Source organism: Bos grunniens, chromosome 14, assembly GCF_055505025.1.
Source record: "Bos grunniens cultivar Pamir isolate PY7600 chromosome 14, Bosgru_T2T1.0, whole genome shotgun sequence".
Taxonomy (NCBI): domain Eukaryota; kingdom Metazoa; phylum Chordata; class Mammalia; order Artiodactyla; family Bovidae; genus Bos; species Bos grunniens.
This window is the reverse complement of record NC_141178.1, coordinates 76,401,469-76,413,730: the sequence shown is the minus strand read 5'-3', so window position 1 is coordinate 76,413,730 and position 12,262 is coordinate 76,401,469. Positions and strand designations below refer to the sequence as shown.

Genomic DNA, 12,262 nt, shown 5'->3' with positions numbered 1-12,262 from the left:
TCCAGCTATTAACTGCTGCTTCAGTGAGCTGCTGTTGTAAAGAATAATCAGGAGGAGAGTTTTAATGGCTCTGAGGTGAGCGGTTTGTCCTTACTTTGCACGTTTCTCTCTTCACCTCCCTCCCCAGCCTCCCATACACAGTGGCTGGGCCTCCTGTCCCTACAGCTGTCATTCTCCTGCTAAGATCTTGGGGCCGACAGGGGAGCCTGTTCCCCAACAAGCCCAGCGAGATGGAGGCAAGCAGTGACGGTGTATCAGTTGGCTGCCCCGGCCATGGAAGGCTCTGGCTTGGAGCTCTAGGTCAAGGAGGACCTGCCTTGGCCCTGCAGCTCAGTGGAAACCCTGCTCCTGCAAGAGCTCCCCTGTCTCAGTCCCCGTCTCTTGAGTTCCTGGGGACCCCACGTCTGAGCAGGCGCCTCCATCAGAGCCCACATTGTCTCTCTGCACTTCCCCTGCAGAGCCTTCCTGCCCTCCTCTCCTGCCCCTGTGGCTTTTCTGTCTGATTTGGGAGCCCAGGTGACCCCCTTAAAGGGTCCTCACAGTGACAGCAGGGGGCACTGTGGGTGATGCTTTCCTGGGCACAGCCACAGGGAGAGCAGGAGGGACCCTGAACACATCATAATTGCATAGATGACCATTCCCCCAAGATGGTGCTAGAACCTAGGACCCTTCCTCTGCCCTGATGTTCAGATGCAAAGACGGCTGGCTGCTGATATGCCATGCCTTAGCCAGACAGATGGCTCTCCAGCGATGGCAGGGCAGCCAGGCTGTGCCGGTCAGGGCACCCCTCAAATTGCATCACCTAAGACAGCACTCCACCTGCCTACAACGGCAGGAGGCCCCCTCAGCCCGTTCACCCGTCTTAATTCCCACCTTCCTTTGGAGATGAATGCCTTAAAAATGAATGCTAATTAAGAAGAGATAAGAGGTGAAAAATGATTTGAAACTTGCTCCAAAGCAGCTCTGATGATGACATTTAAATCCTCTGGCCTCCAGGAAACTTGAAAAATATTGTCTCTAGCCCTATAATCTTTGGCTTTAGATTGCAATTATTTTTGTCTCTTTTCCATCAGAACAATTTGGATCTAATAATCATGATGGCTTAAGTAGTCGGAATAGTTGTATAACTCATTAAGAGCGTGAAAAGCTAAGCAGCCTTTGAGAACCCTTTGCAGAGACAGTCCTTAGCAAGTTTCTGAGAACTAGTTTTCAGTGGAAATGGTGGTTTCTAAGGAGCCTGGTTTGTGAACTGGAGCTAACAGTCACAGCTTAAAACCCTCCCCACTTTATGGAAGAGGCACAGTGCACAGGTTCTGATAAATTAATATTCGTAAATCACATGATTACAGAATTGACTGTGTAATAGCGCAGAGATGTTAGCACTAAGTGATTGTCTGCAGCTGCTCATTTCTGGAACTCCTTCAAGCTTTCCTTTTTTTAATAAAATGTGGGAAGCAAAAGTGTTATTTTCTCAGTCCTGTTCGACTCTTGGCGACCCCATGGACTGTAGCCGGGCCAGGCATCCCCGTCCATGGAATTCTCCAGGCAAGAATGCTGGGGTGGTGGGTAGCCATCCCCTTCTCCAGGGGATTTTCCCACTTTGGGGGTGGAACCTAGGCCTCCTGCACTGCAGGTGGATTCTGTACCATGTGAGCTCCCCGTGGAAACAGACATATTTCCACGCTTGGAAACCGAGCTCATGGCCCACCCTGTCGCCTTCTGTGACCCCACGGTGCCCTCTGGTTTCCTCCGCAGAGTTTTCAGTCATGAAGAGGAAGAGAGGCAGGCCCAAGGGGTCCACGAAGAAGCCCAGCCCCGAGGAGGAGCTGGCGGAGCGCAGCGCCCTGCCAGGCGCGGATGGCGTGCGGGCCCCCGAGGAAGGGAGCAGCCTGGAGTGCAGCAAGTGCTGCCGCAAGTTCTCCAACCCGCGCCAGCTCCGCAAGCACATCTGCATCATCGTGCTGAACCTGGGCGAGGCGGAGGGGGACGCAGGTAAGAGCGCACCCCGGCAGGGGGCGCCCACGGCTCGCACCCCCTCTTTTTAAACCAGCTGTCTCATTTGAACTGGTTTTTTTTAAGATTTTAAAAATAATTTTATTTACTCCTTTATTTATGGCCGTGCTGGGTCTGCATTGCTGCGCAGGCTTTTCTCTAGCTGTGGAGAGCAGGGGCCACTCTCTAGTTGGGGTACAGGGGGTGCTTCTCATTGCGGTGGGGGGCTTCTCTTGTTCCGGAGCCGTGTTGTCGGGCCCAGTGAGCAGAAAGGCTGAGGTTAGAATGCTTGAGCCCGTTTGAGTGACCTTGACGGCCTCCACTGTGGCTGGCGCTCTTGAAGAACATACAGGATACCAGGTGCTGCCTTCAGGTAAGAGCTTGGCAAGGCTTCGGCTCTAAAGCAGCTTCTAAGAGAGGCTGATGAGAGTGTGCGCGTGAGCGGGAAAGTCTTCCAGACACCTGTCTAGGAGGAGTGAAACAGCAAGGGCCTCTGCTGTGGGCTCTGTTGTCCTTGTTTGATTCTTGCAACCAGTTTCGAAGTTTTCAAAATATGTCTAAGAATGTAGAAAGTTCTTACTATTTTGTGCCAGGCTAAGTACTTTACCCCTAGAGTAGGAAATGGCAACCCACTCCAGTATTCTTGCCTGGAGAATCTCATGGACAGAGGAGCCTGGCAGGCTGCTGTCCATGGAGTCGCAAAGAGTAGGACACTCCTGAGCGACTGAGCACATGCGCACATCACATGGGCTCTGGTTCAGGATGTGGGCTTTGGACTTTGGCTGCCTGGATTTGAATCGCAGCTCCAGTACTTAGTAACTTTATTCTCCTTTAGTTTCCTCCTCTGTAAAATGGGAATAAAAACAACACTAGCTAATTTGGTTGCTTGGAGGATTCAGTGAGACAGGACTTTCTGCAGTGCTTAGAAGAGCACCTGCCGTTTCAAAGCTCCCCGTATGTGTTAGCAGTCACTGTCCTTCATAGCCCTGTGGACACAGTGCTGCTGCTGTCCTTCCTGTGTCACAGGCAAGAGCATTTAGACACTAAGAAGTGAAGCGGTTTATCCAGGGTCTTTTAGTTAGAAAGGGATCCTCCTGGCCTTTGAACCCAGACTGTCTGACTCTGAACCCCAGTTCTTCAGTCCCAGAAACACCTCCCAACAGTGAAGCAAGGCCCTTGGTTTATAAAATCCTAGCACGTTAATGCTGGGAAAGATTGAAGGCGTGAGGAGAAGGGGACAACAGAGGATGAGATATTTGGATGACATCACCAACTCGATGGACATGAGTTTGAGCAAGCTCCGGGAGTTGGTGATGGACAGGGAGGCCTGGTGTGCTGCAGTCCATGGGGTTGCAAAGAGTGAGCGACTGAACTGAACTAAACTGAGCACATTATTGAGGGAATGCACTACCTAATGGGTCCCCCAGGTGGCGCTAGGGGTAAAGAAGTCTGCCAAGGCAGGAGAATTGGGTTTGATCCCTGGATCAGGAGGATCTCCTGGAGGAAGGCATGGCAACCCACTCTAGTATTCTTGCCTGGAGAATCCCGTGGATAGAGGAGCCTGGCGGGCTACAGTCCATGGGGTCGCAGAGAGTCGGAAACGACTGAAGCGACTTAGCATGCTCACACTCACCATCTAAGATTCATCAGACATTGAGTTGGTGGCCAAGGCTCATTGCCAACACCTGTGCCAGTTGTAGAACCCATAAAGTGCTCTTGCCTTTAAAGAACTGCTCTCAGGGTGACCACATGAACTCTTACTAGGCTGCAGGGGCTGTTGCAAATAACAGACAAGGATTCAGGCGAGATGAGGCAGTGGGGTGGCAGCCGTCCTAAGACAGAGTATGAGTGCCCGCCGTGTGGGAAGTGGAGGCGGGGAGCCCTGTGGTTTTCGGGGAAGCAGTGTCTTGCTTCAGAGCCTCAGGTGCTTTGGCAGACACACAGAAATTCAGCAGTGAGATGGCCCGGGGAGGGAGGGGCAGGAGCTCACGGCACTGTACCTGAGGCGCCGGTCCCCAGCGCGCTTGTTCCTGCTGGACGTGGTTGTGGAGGGGCTCCCCGTCCTGTCACCTCACCAAGCTGTCCCCCGTGGCCCTCTGAGTGTGTCTCACGCTCACACACATGCACCCCGCCCCCGCGTTTCCTGCACTGACCCTTGGTGGTCGTCACGGCATAGTCAGAGGGGCCAGCTCTAGCCCCTGTTGAGAATCTGTTCTGATTTGGAGCCTCCCCATGGCTGGCTTATCCTGTCAGCCCCCTCTGGGAGACCCCTGGGCTTTCTGCACGGCCGTGGTTAGAGATCGGGGAATTTCCCTCTTTGGTTACGCCGGACATTCCGGCTCCCTCCTCCCAGGCCTAGGATTAACTGAGAGGCTCAGTCCTGTCCATGGGGGTCCCCTCCTCCCTGCCCCCCAGGCTATGCTGCCCTGGGGTTTCTTCCTGAGACCCACTCTGGTGTCTCCCCTACACAGCAGAGTGCAGGCTCTTCACCTGGGTGTTCACAGGTTTTGCAGAAAGTGTCTTTCCTGCAGCTCTGTGGCATCATTTTTCCATGCAATATGATAAGTTTCCTGTTGTTCGTGCCAACCGTGGTGCGTCTAATGAAAGTTAGGTTGTTTCCTTGTTTTTTTTTTTTTGCTGTTATAAATATTACTTGAATAAATATTCCCTTATGTACATGTGTGCATTTGTATATGTGTATATGTGTGTATGTTATTTTTATAGGGTAAATTCCTGAAAGTGTATTACATTTCTGGGCCAGAAAGTGTATTACATTTTGCCAGTTTCCCTCCTAGAAAGCACAGGCCAGTTGAGGTTCCAAGTGTCCAAAAGTACCAATTGGGTGTTGTCATTTGTTTCCTTTTTTAATACCTGTAATGATATAAAAAATACTAAGAAGAAAGTAAAAATAGTGCACAATTTTACTGCCTAGGTATAATTTCTATTACACTGTATATAAGAGTGAAGAGAGACCTACATTCTATGTATATTCACATACATTTTTCAGTAATTGAGGTCATACATAATGTTCTGTGTTCTTTTTTCATGCAGTTAATGGAGCGGATAAATTTTTCATGTCAGGTATTTTTTCTTCAACACGCTGTTTGTAGCACTTTCTGTGTTACAGACATTGTTCTCAGTACTTGCACACTCTTCTCTCATTTCCTTCTCACAGCGGCACTGAGGACACTATTATCATGCCCACTTTATAGACAGGAAACTGAGGCAGAGCCGTCGGGAGTCTGCCAACATCGCACAGCCCATAAAGGCCGGAGCTGTACTCTGAACTCACACGGTCTGGCTGTAGGGTCTGTGCTTTTGATTGCGATGCTCTGCTTTCTGATGAAAGAGTCAGTAAATGGAGATTTTCGTTATTTTTAAAGGCCGCACAGCATTTCACTGTGTGTGTGAGCCTTAAGTTTTCCTTCATCGGTCTCCAGTTGATCGACATTGAATACTGTTTAAAATTTTTCTCCCTGATTAAAAAACAGAAAACAAAAAAAACTACTCAGGTGTATAATCTTGAGCCTACCATTTTATTCTATTATTATTATATTTTGTACTTGTGCCTTTGTTACCTTAGGTAAATATCTAGTAATGTAATTCCCAGACTAATAGAGCATCTTTTAGGTCACATATCATATGATTCCATGTATATTCAGAACAGATAAATCCATAGAGACAGAGGACAGTTGGTAATTACCAGGGGTCGGAGGAGAGGGGAGGATGGGGAGAAACTGTTTAATGAGTTTTATTTTGAATGATAGGAAAGGTTTTGTATCTAGATAAAGGTGGTGGTTTCATAGCATTATGGATTCTGTAAATGCCACTGGGCTGTTCGTTCTGAAATGGTTAATCTTATGTGCTGTGAATTTTATCTGCCTGGTCACTAGTGGACGATGTTGTTGCAGATATTCAGGTTTTTGTCTTATGTGTAATTTGGGGCATTCCTTGCTCATGCTCTTTACTGACTACACTTTTGGATTGCCAGATACTCTGAAGATATTTTCCAGCTTTATCATTTGTCTTTTCATGTGCAGAATTGCTTTTTCTTTCCTTTTGCATTTTACTGAAGTTTTAAATATCAGCATTTGTCACTACTGTGAAATTTCATGCCCTTGTTATCGTAGCTTAGGACACTTATCTATATACCCCAAATAATAAAAAGCAACCTTCTATATATTCCTCTGTTATTTGTATGGTTTCATTCTTTATCTGTATTTTTGATCCCTCTGGAAATTGTATTTTTGTGAAAGTTGTGAAGTAAGGCAGTCAATACATATTTGATCAGTAAATACGGGCAAAGGAATGTTCTTCATTAAATGCAGTTTGCAGATAAACTGTTTCAAATCATAGGGTCCACAGAGAATAAGGGTCTGATTCCAAGTCAACCCTTGAAAAAGTAAAAACCTTCATATTTTGAAAACAATTAGTGGGATAACAGGGAGTTGCAAAGATGGTACAGAGAGGTCTCAGACCCTTTACCCTGCTCTCCCCCGTGGTGATGTTTTGCGGAGCCGTTGCACGGTGTCAGGGTCAGGAACCCTGACAGTGAGATACTGTGTGCGTAGTTCATCACTCATCACCGTTCATCACGCGTGTAGGGTTGTGTAGCCACCACAGCAGTCAGGAAGCAGGACTGCCCGTCACCATGAGGGCTCCCCGTGATCCACTTCACAGTCACCCTCCCCACAGCCACTGATCTCCGACCCAGTGATTTTGTCATGTCGAGAATGTTACATCAGCCAAGTCACACTATGTGTGATCTTTTAAGATTGGTTTAGAAACCCCCTTTTCAAACCTGTTTCATAACTTTATACTTGGGGAAGTTGACGTGCAGGGAGACGGTTCTCTGAGAGTCGCACAGCTCCCTGGAGGTGGGCTGGGCACCAGCCGTGACTCCCTGCTGCTGCCCTGCAGACGGCTCAGCTCTACCGTGTTCGCGCCTTAAAACCAGTCTTCTTTCTTCTTTGTGGATGTTGATTTTGTTCATTTCAATGTACCACTCTCAGCTTTTTCTCTAACCTCATGCGAAAGGCAAGTTCCACCCTGTGCAGTCCCCACCTTTATTTTCTATTCTGTAATTAATTAGGCAGTCTCTTCAGCAGCGGCAGACAGGCATCTTCCTTCCTAATGTGATTATCAGCTTCCTCCAGTGCTAAGCTGCGTAGAAAGTGGCCTCCTAGTCCATTGATTTGAATGACCTAAGTGGACTCTAACAAATACCAAATGGAAAGGTGGAAGCTCCCGGTGTTTCTCCCTTTCTGGCCACTGCTGAAGCCTCTAAAATATGCAGAAATGACCTAACGCCCGGCCGCCTAGTGGCTGACATACCCATGGTGATTGCTCCACGTTCCTCAGTTTGCCAAACACAATATTACAATTTAGAAAATTCTTGCATAATTGTTTTAATACATGCTCGGTAAAGAGCAGTTTAGTGACATTTCAAACAGTTGACCTTGACTCTTTGGCTTGTTAAAGCAATTAGAAGAAAACAAAATAAGCTTTTTCCCTACACTGAACCATAGCAAGTTAAAATAACAATTTTGTTATGTATTCAACATTTATTTACTTCATTCTGCATCTGAATAGTAAAAGAAACCAGGCAAAGAAATTTTTTTTTTTTTTTTTTTTTGCCTAATGCCATTATGTGGAACAGCTGGTGTTTTTGAAAAACGTTTTACAGCCTACAGAAATCAATGTGTCAAGTTTATAAAAGTGACTTCTGAACCTTTCTAAGCTTGTTATTTCTGGGGTCATTTTATGCAAGGAGAGCTGCAAAAATTTGCTTTATGCTTGTTAAATCCTCCCTAAAGAAGACAAGGCATTTATTCTAAGATCTTACCTAAGATGCACCTGCAATCTTTGTGAGGATTTCACACAACAGTATTTCAGGTGTCTTCTACTATCTTTGTGTTAGCAAAAGTGCTGACTTGATCAGTAGCTGCGTAGGCTGAAAACTGCTTTTCAAGAGTCAGGTTTGGAAGTCTGCAGGTGGAAAGGCAGAGTGGTGTCAGTCCTCTGAGTGTGCCCTTTTCTCCATGGAAAGATGTGGAATGGAATGATCTGTTTCCTCTCGCTGCTTTGCGAACCCTCGCTTCACCTCTGCTCATCAGGGAAACGCAGAGTGCAGCGGCCTCCGGCTGTACGTGGTCCGAGGCGTGCTTGGGAATGTGGGACTTGGGGACAGTTAGCGTCACCTTTCTGTGGCAGCCCCGCCCCCCCCCCCACCTCCGCTTGCCCCACTTTGCTCCCGTCTCTCCAGCTGCCCTGTGAGGTCGAGTTCTGCTGTTAAGCCCTTCAGTATGGCGGGTGCTGCTGGTGTGTTCCAGGTTACATCCTTCAACCAGCCTCCCCCATTGCAGTGGGCTCACAGATCTGGCTTTCCTTCTCATTCTGCTGCAGACCCCCAGGAGGCTCTGCTCACCCAGGGATCAGGCGGGGAGAATGGCCACTGCCCTGAGCTTGTCTGGTCACTGGGCGGCGGGGAGGAGGGCCCGAGGCTTACAGTCGGCCCAGAAGTGGCCTCTGTCATTCCTACCCACGCAGTTCATTGGCCAGAACTGGCCTCACGGTCCCACCGAACTTCAAGGGGTCGTGGAGTGCGACCCTCTCTGTGCCTGGGGTGGGCCAGGACTGGACATGTTGGGTGGCTGCACTAGTGGCAACTGCATGACTCCTGCCATTTCTGTGGATTCGCCCACAGCTGTGGTCTGGGGACCGGCATGTGTCCTCCTTGCCCCAACCCTGTCCTGAGCTCAAAGCCTGCGTCTCGGTCTGGGGTCCCAGAGGCTCCGTATAAATGTCCTCCCCCATCCCCGCACACAGCCTCTGTCCTGGTGACTGGCCACCCCATCCAGGTGTCTCATCCAGAAGTTTCTCCCTCACCTGTCATGTCCAGCCACTTGCTGGACTTTGCCCGCTAAATGTTACTTTGATTCTGCTCTGCATCTCCACTGCCATTCTTGTGGGTCAGGTAACTGTCACAGGCAGACCTCAGATACAGGCGAAAAGAATGGCAGCAGGAACCTGAGATGTGAGGACCAGGGTAGAAAGAAGAAAGAAGTGCCCACAGAGTCAGAAGCTGAGCGGGAGCCCGTGTGACGGCTGGACAGTCAGCAGCAACGAGCCTGGGGCCTCCACCATGTCACCTGACCTGCTCTGTGCACTTCCCTCCTTCGCTGGTGCTGAATCTGAGTCCTTGGAGCTAGAATCTGAGTCCTCCTGGAGTCCTCCTCCTGCTCACCCCCAGCCTGCTGGCTGCCTCGGCCCGGTGCCCTGCTTCCCACGACTCTGGTGCCCGCGGTCTCCTCTCTGGCCATCCTCCCTGCCCCTGGTCTGGCCTTCTCATCTCTCCTGTGGAATCTCTGCACGGTGGACTGGCCACTCCACTTCTGGACTTGCTTCCCATAAGCCCACCTTTCACAGAATGACGTCACACGCAATGGTGACATGCACATGCCTGCTGAGCCTTCTCTCCCCCTTGTGGAGAGATCACCCCCTTATCATGGGACACTGTCTGCTTTCTAACCCCTACTTGTCCCATGGAGCCATCTCTTCTCAAAAAAACTACCCTCCACCCTCTAAGGCAGCCCCCCCAGCTCCGTCTCATCCTTGAGACTGGCACGGTGCCCCAGTGCAGGCAGCCTTGGTAAGCTTTCCCTGAAGAAAATCAACTGCACGTGACCATTATCTCTGTAATAGCTTCTGAGACTTGGAATAAAATTCAGATACGTGATACCGGGCTCTGTCGTCAGAGTTGCCTAGGGAAGGAATGGAGTGTGAGATCCATAGCCTTGAGCCCCGGGAGCCCTGACAGGCCCTGCGTGAGCTGACTGGGTGTGGAGCAGGCTGCGAAGTCTGGCAGGCATTTGTTTACCCGCTTCCAGGATTCTAGAGGCAAGCGGGTCCAGAGCTTCCCGTAGGTCCGTGGAATCCCAGGCCCAGGTCCGCGGGGCCCCGGTGGTGATGCCGCCTCGTCTTCCCCTGAGCACACCAGTGTCAGCTATCATCAGGGCGCTGAGTGTCCACTCTCACCCCCATGCTGGGAGCCGGGGTGGGGCTGTCCCCTCCTCGTTAGATGAAGAAACAGGTTCTGCCAGATGGAGGAAGCTGCCTGAGGGCCAGCTCGTAATTACACGAACCCTGGTCCCTTTGATTTCCGAGCTCCAGTTTCTGTCACTGGCATCCAGCCATCTTCCAATCGAGAGTCACCTGAATTAAACCCCAGGCCCTTTGGTCACTGAGTGTCCCGACGTGAGACCTGGGACACGGAGCTGGCCCTGTGCGCCTGTGCTGTCTGCCGCAGACTTGCGTGACTCTTGGGGAACCAGAGGGCACTGATGACCCTTTTTCATGGAGGGGAGTGGGGACCAGGAGAGAAGAAAAACTACCTAAATTCCCAAGCAGGACTTTCAGTTGGGACTTTTATTTTTAAATATTTTTGGCCATGCCATGTGGGATCTCAGTTCCCCAACCAGGGGTCGAACCCACGCCCCCTGCATTGGAAGCTTGGAATCTGAACCACTGGATCGCCAGGGAAGTCCTACACTGGGACTCTGAGAGGAGGCCCTTCCTGTCCAGCGTCTTGGAGGCCGGCTGGGGGCTGGGCGGGAGGCAGCCCCATTGCATAGTGCTGTCAGTGGTTCTGGGGCTGCCTGCATCCCGCCTGGAGGGACATGATGGGGTGGGGGGGGTGGAGGGCTGGAGCCGGTGACACAGCAGGCCTTTGCTCCAAGTGACGGCTCTTCAGACGAGTGGCAGAGATGCGTTATGACCCCCGTCTTGAAAAGGAGTCTCTTTGACCATCACAGCCTGACTGCTGAGAAGTGCTGCAGGGAAGGGCCTGCGGCCCAGGGCCCAGCAGCCTTTAAAGCTGGACTCGCTGCCGCGACTGGTGCTTCCCAGCTGCCGAGGAGCCGGCTGGAGCTGAGGGCTCAGGAGGTCCCCGTGGAGGCCAGCTCTCTCCTCTGTTTCCCCCTTACGGGGCCTGTGCTGTGGCGGCTGGGCCCTAAGCCAGACTTTGGGGATCAAAGCGAGTAAGATGAGTCTGTTCCCTGGAGCAGCTGAGCCTGGGGGGACGAGGACCAAATAGATACAGGATGATGTGGGGGTCAGCCCGGTGCAGGGGGTGCACGGCGGGACCACACTGTGATGGGAACATCCTGGAGGGCTCCCTGGATACAGGGCCGTGAATGCCGCGTCCAGGGCTGCCGTGGGGTCAGGGGCGGGACAGCATTTCCCTCGTGATGGTTCCTGTGAAAGCCTGCAGGTGCTGAGGGATTGGGTGAGGAAGGCGGGCTGGTTCACTGCGGTGGGTGTGTGGCGAGAACAGGGTCAGGAGGAGGCGGGCTGCCAGGTGCTCTGCATGTGCTCACACGTCGTGGACCCCTCTGTGGGGACACAGTGCTCAGAGCCGGTGCTCACCTGGCCTCCCCTTGGATCCAGAGAGACAGGAAGACACAAGAAAGCCCGAGGGCAAGACGGAAGGCAAGAGGGATGCATATTCAGCAGATTTGATAGAATAATCATGGGCTAATAAGTTCCTTAAACTGCTGCATTAGCAGCCTGGAATGAATCGGTGGCAGAGTCCCAGAGTATAATCCCTTATCAGTCTGCTGTTCTGACAACTGTTCTGGGCTTTTTTTTTTTTATTAATGTGGCTGATAACACTTGACTCTTTGGGGAGTTCTGAGATTTAATTAGTTCTGGGGCAATTTGGAACAGGTACTTTAGAATATTAGCGCTGTTGTTAATTATAAATGAGTGCGCATGAACTAATTTCTACAAATGTATGACTGCCCGTACCGTTAACTCTTCATCGGCCCACTACCAGGTCAGCTTGCCTTGCCTGGATGCTATTACGTGTCGGGGACCCTGAGAGGTTCCCAGAGGGAGTTAGAGGGTGAACACAGACACAGATCACCCCCCACCTGCTGAGAGTGTGGGGTTTGGCAAGTGGAGTAACATCCCTCCGAGAGAAGCTCCTCTAGGACAGGAGGGGGTGCTGAGTGAGGAGCAGGGGCATTCTGAGATCAAAGGAGCTTAGTTGAGAGCTTTGTATCAGATAAGCTTCATTTTCTTAGTAAAGTCAGACAGGCTCATCCAAGTTAAGGGAGGGTGTGTGTGTGTGTGTGTGTGTGTGTGTGTGTGTGTGTGTGTGTGCACGCTTCTGTTCCACCCCAGCCCCTCGTGATCACCCACTTGTGCCCTCACCCACAAAAGGCCCACCTGCAGACCCTCACCCAGGTGGATAACACCTCCTTGGAAC

At 50.8% G+C, this 12,262-nt stretch overlaps 1 protein-coding gene across 7 annotated transcripts in view; it reads left to right on the top strand.

Annotated features, from left to right (window-relative positions):
* The window catches only part of ZFAT (zinc finger and AT-hook domain containing), a 157,665-nt gene that overhangs the window by 40,990 nt on the left and 104,413 nt on the right, over positions 1-12,262 (top strand). For 6 of the 7 annotated variants that reach the window (XR_015140338.1, XR_015140337.1, XR_015140339.1 and 3 more), the window contains one exon: positions 1,756-1,992. The exons of the other annotated variant lie outside the window; for it this stretch is intronic. Coding sequence is in view for 3 of the 6 variants with exons in the window: in XM_086335590.1 (XP_086191716.1) it covers positions 1,756-1,992 (237 nt within the window). In the remaining 3 variants the exon portion in view is untranslated. The remainder of the gene's footprint in view (positions 1-1,755; positions 1,993-12,262) is intronic. 7 annotated transcript variants of the gene reach the window in all.